The sequence below is a fragment of the Penaeus monodon genome, chromosome 42, assembly GCF_015228065.2.
Source record: "Penaeus monodon isolate SGIC_2016 chromosome 42, NSTDA_Pmon_1, whole genome shotgun sequence".
NCBI lineage: Eukaryota > Metazoa > Arthropoda > Malacostraca > Decapoda > Penaeidae > Penaeus > Penaeus monodon.
In genome coordinates this window covers 15,116,399-15,118,898 of record NC_051427.1, presented here as the reverse complement: position 1 = coordinate 15,118,898, position 2,500 = coordinate 15,116,399, and the positions used below count along the sequence as shown (strand labels likewise).

Here is a 2,500-nt window from a genome sequence, read left to right as displayed (position 1 = left end):
AGAGAAAGATAGGGAGAGGGGAAGAAGTCTTCATCTTTCTTTTTATTTCTGTGTCTTTCTGTTTCTCTCTGTGCCTTTCTCTTTCTGTGTCTCTCATTTCCTTTCAATTTCAGTGTCTTTCTCTCTCATTCTCTCTCTCTCTCTCTCTCTCTCTCTCTCTCTCTCTCTCTCTCTCTCTCTCTCTCTCTCTCTCTCTCTCTCTCTCTCTCTCTCTCTCTCTCTCTCTCTCTCTCTCTCTCTCTCTCTCTCTCTCTCTCTCTCTCTCTCTCTCTCTCTCTTCTCTTCTCTCTCTCTCTCTCTCTCTCTCCTCTCTCTCTCTCTCTCTCTCTCTCTCTCTCTCTCTCTGTCAGATCCCAAAAATAAAAGTTTGACATGTACGAACAGCAATATAAAATAACAGCATCCACAATTCTGCCATTTCTCCTATAACAGTGGTCGCCTCCCTGAGCCAGATGAACTGCTGCTGAAAGAGGAAACCGTTAGATTAAAAAGATGTATATATGCGGCCCAGAGAAAGAACCTGCCACCCATCACCACACACAATGTCGAAAATGATACAGTTGATCCCGTACTCAGTGCTCTACGTAGATGCCGCATGTTCAATGACACACATGATAGAGTTAAGGTAAGATTTAAGGCCTCTCTTGGCACATGACAGGCAGGCAGGCAGGCATAATAATACTGATAATTATTACTATTTAATCATAATTATAATGATAATAAGGATGATAATAATGGTAAGGATAATAGGGACGTTGATATTGATAATAATAATAATAATAGGGATAATAATGATAATAGTAATAATAGGGCTGATAATGATAATAGTAATAGCAATAATAATGATAATAATAATTGTAATAATAATGATAATGATCATGATGACAAGGAGGGGGATTATAATGATAATGATTATAATGATATTCATGATTATAATTATAGTTATAATTATAACTGTAATATTAACAACAACAACAACAGGAACATTAATAATAATGATGATAATAATATAGATAATAATAATAATGTTAATGATAACAGTAATAGTAATGATAAAGAATTTTTTTTATTATGGTCATCATAATCATCAAGGTTATCATTGTTGATGTTGTTAATATTATTACCATTATAGTTATTATTTCTGTCATCATCATTATCAATATAATGACCATGACCATATTTGTTATTATTATTATTATTATTATTATTATTATTATTATTGTTATTATTGTTTTTGTTCTTGTTATTGTTATGATGATGATGATGATGATGATCATCATCATCATCATCATCATCATCATCATCATCATCATCATCATCATCATCATCATCATAATCATAATCATTATGATAATCATAATTATAATTATGATTATTACCAATATAATTGTTCTCATTAGTATAATTATTTTCCTTTATTTTTTGTCATTGTTATTAGTATCATTGTTATTATCATTAACACTGTTATTACTGTTTTACATTATCTTTATTCTCCAAAAGTAAAATATATATATTTTTTGGTTTGTGATTACCTATGTTTCTGTATAATTTAGAGTTTCCAAATCTATAAAAAAAAAAAAAAAAAAAAAAAAAAAAAAAAAAAAAAACGTCGTATGGGTCATCAATAAGAGGCGTTGAACACTCCCTTGGGAAAAGACAATTTGCAGGCAACTTACCTTATCTTACTGCTGGTCAACAAAAGGCTTTTTACAGAATATTACATGGTCAGTATTCTTATATACCCCCCCCCCTTTTTTTTTAACAAAGCTCTTTAGGCCTTTTTTCTTTTTTTTTTATTAATTACCTTGCATAGTGTGTATTGCTTGATAACACAATAGTAATATTTCTAGGAACATGAATATTGCTTTACCTGTCTTGGAAATTATTTTCAGGTTATTTTCCATCCTGAATTCCTTTCGGTCACCAATCCCCTCTTCGGCATGGATTACGAGGAATTTGTCCGCGGATGCCACTTAGGTGTATTCCCTTCATACTATGAGCCTTGGGGTTATACACCTGCTGAATGCACTGTCATGGGCATTCCGTCAGTCACCACCAACCTCTCAGGTGCAGTGAGACTGTAGTTTGATAGTATATTAGAATACATGCCATGCCCACTGTAATATAAGTTTATTAATTGTTTTTACACATAGATGGCTCTACAAGTGCTTAGTCACCAAGGATTGAGTTATTAGTCTTACTTATATCATCTGTTTGTCCTTTCCCTTGACTTTTGGAAAGGGTCTTTTGTATATTACATTGTCTTAAATGTTACCAATATTTTAATAACAATTTAATAATCATAATATCAATAACAATAATAACAGTATTGATGTCAAATGTATTAAAAAGAATAACACATTTTCCAACCAATTCAAAGAATGGGGAAATCAGGATTGGTCACTAGGACAAACTAATAGACTCCTTGCTGGCTGAACACTTGTGGAGCTATCTGTATGTAACAAAATTCACAAAAAAAACTACCAGGGACAGAATATAA

General features: G+C 32.1%; 1 protein-coding gene across 3 annotated transcripts in view; it reads left to right on the top strand.

The window, feature by feature from the left end:
• Positions 1 to 2,500, top strand: part of LOC119599435 (glycogen [starch] synthase-like) — a 60,748-nt gene that overhangs the window by 49,352 nt on the left and 8,896 nt on the right. For all 3 annotated transcript variants that reach the window (XM_037949212.1, XM_037949214.1, XM_037949213.1), the window contains 2 exons: positions 433 to 625; positions 1,893 to 2,067. In XM_037949212.1, coding sequence (XP_037805140.1) covers positions 433 to 625; positions 1,893 to 2,067 — 368 coding nt within the window. The remainder of the gene's footprint in view (positions 1 to 432; positions 626 to 1,892; positions 2,068 to 2,500) is intronic.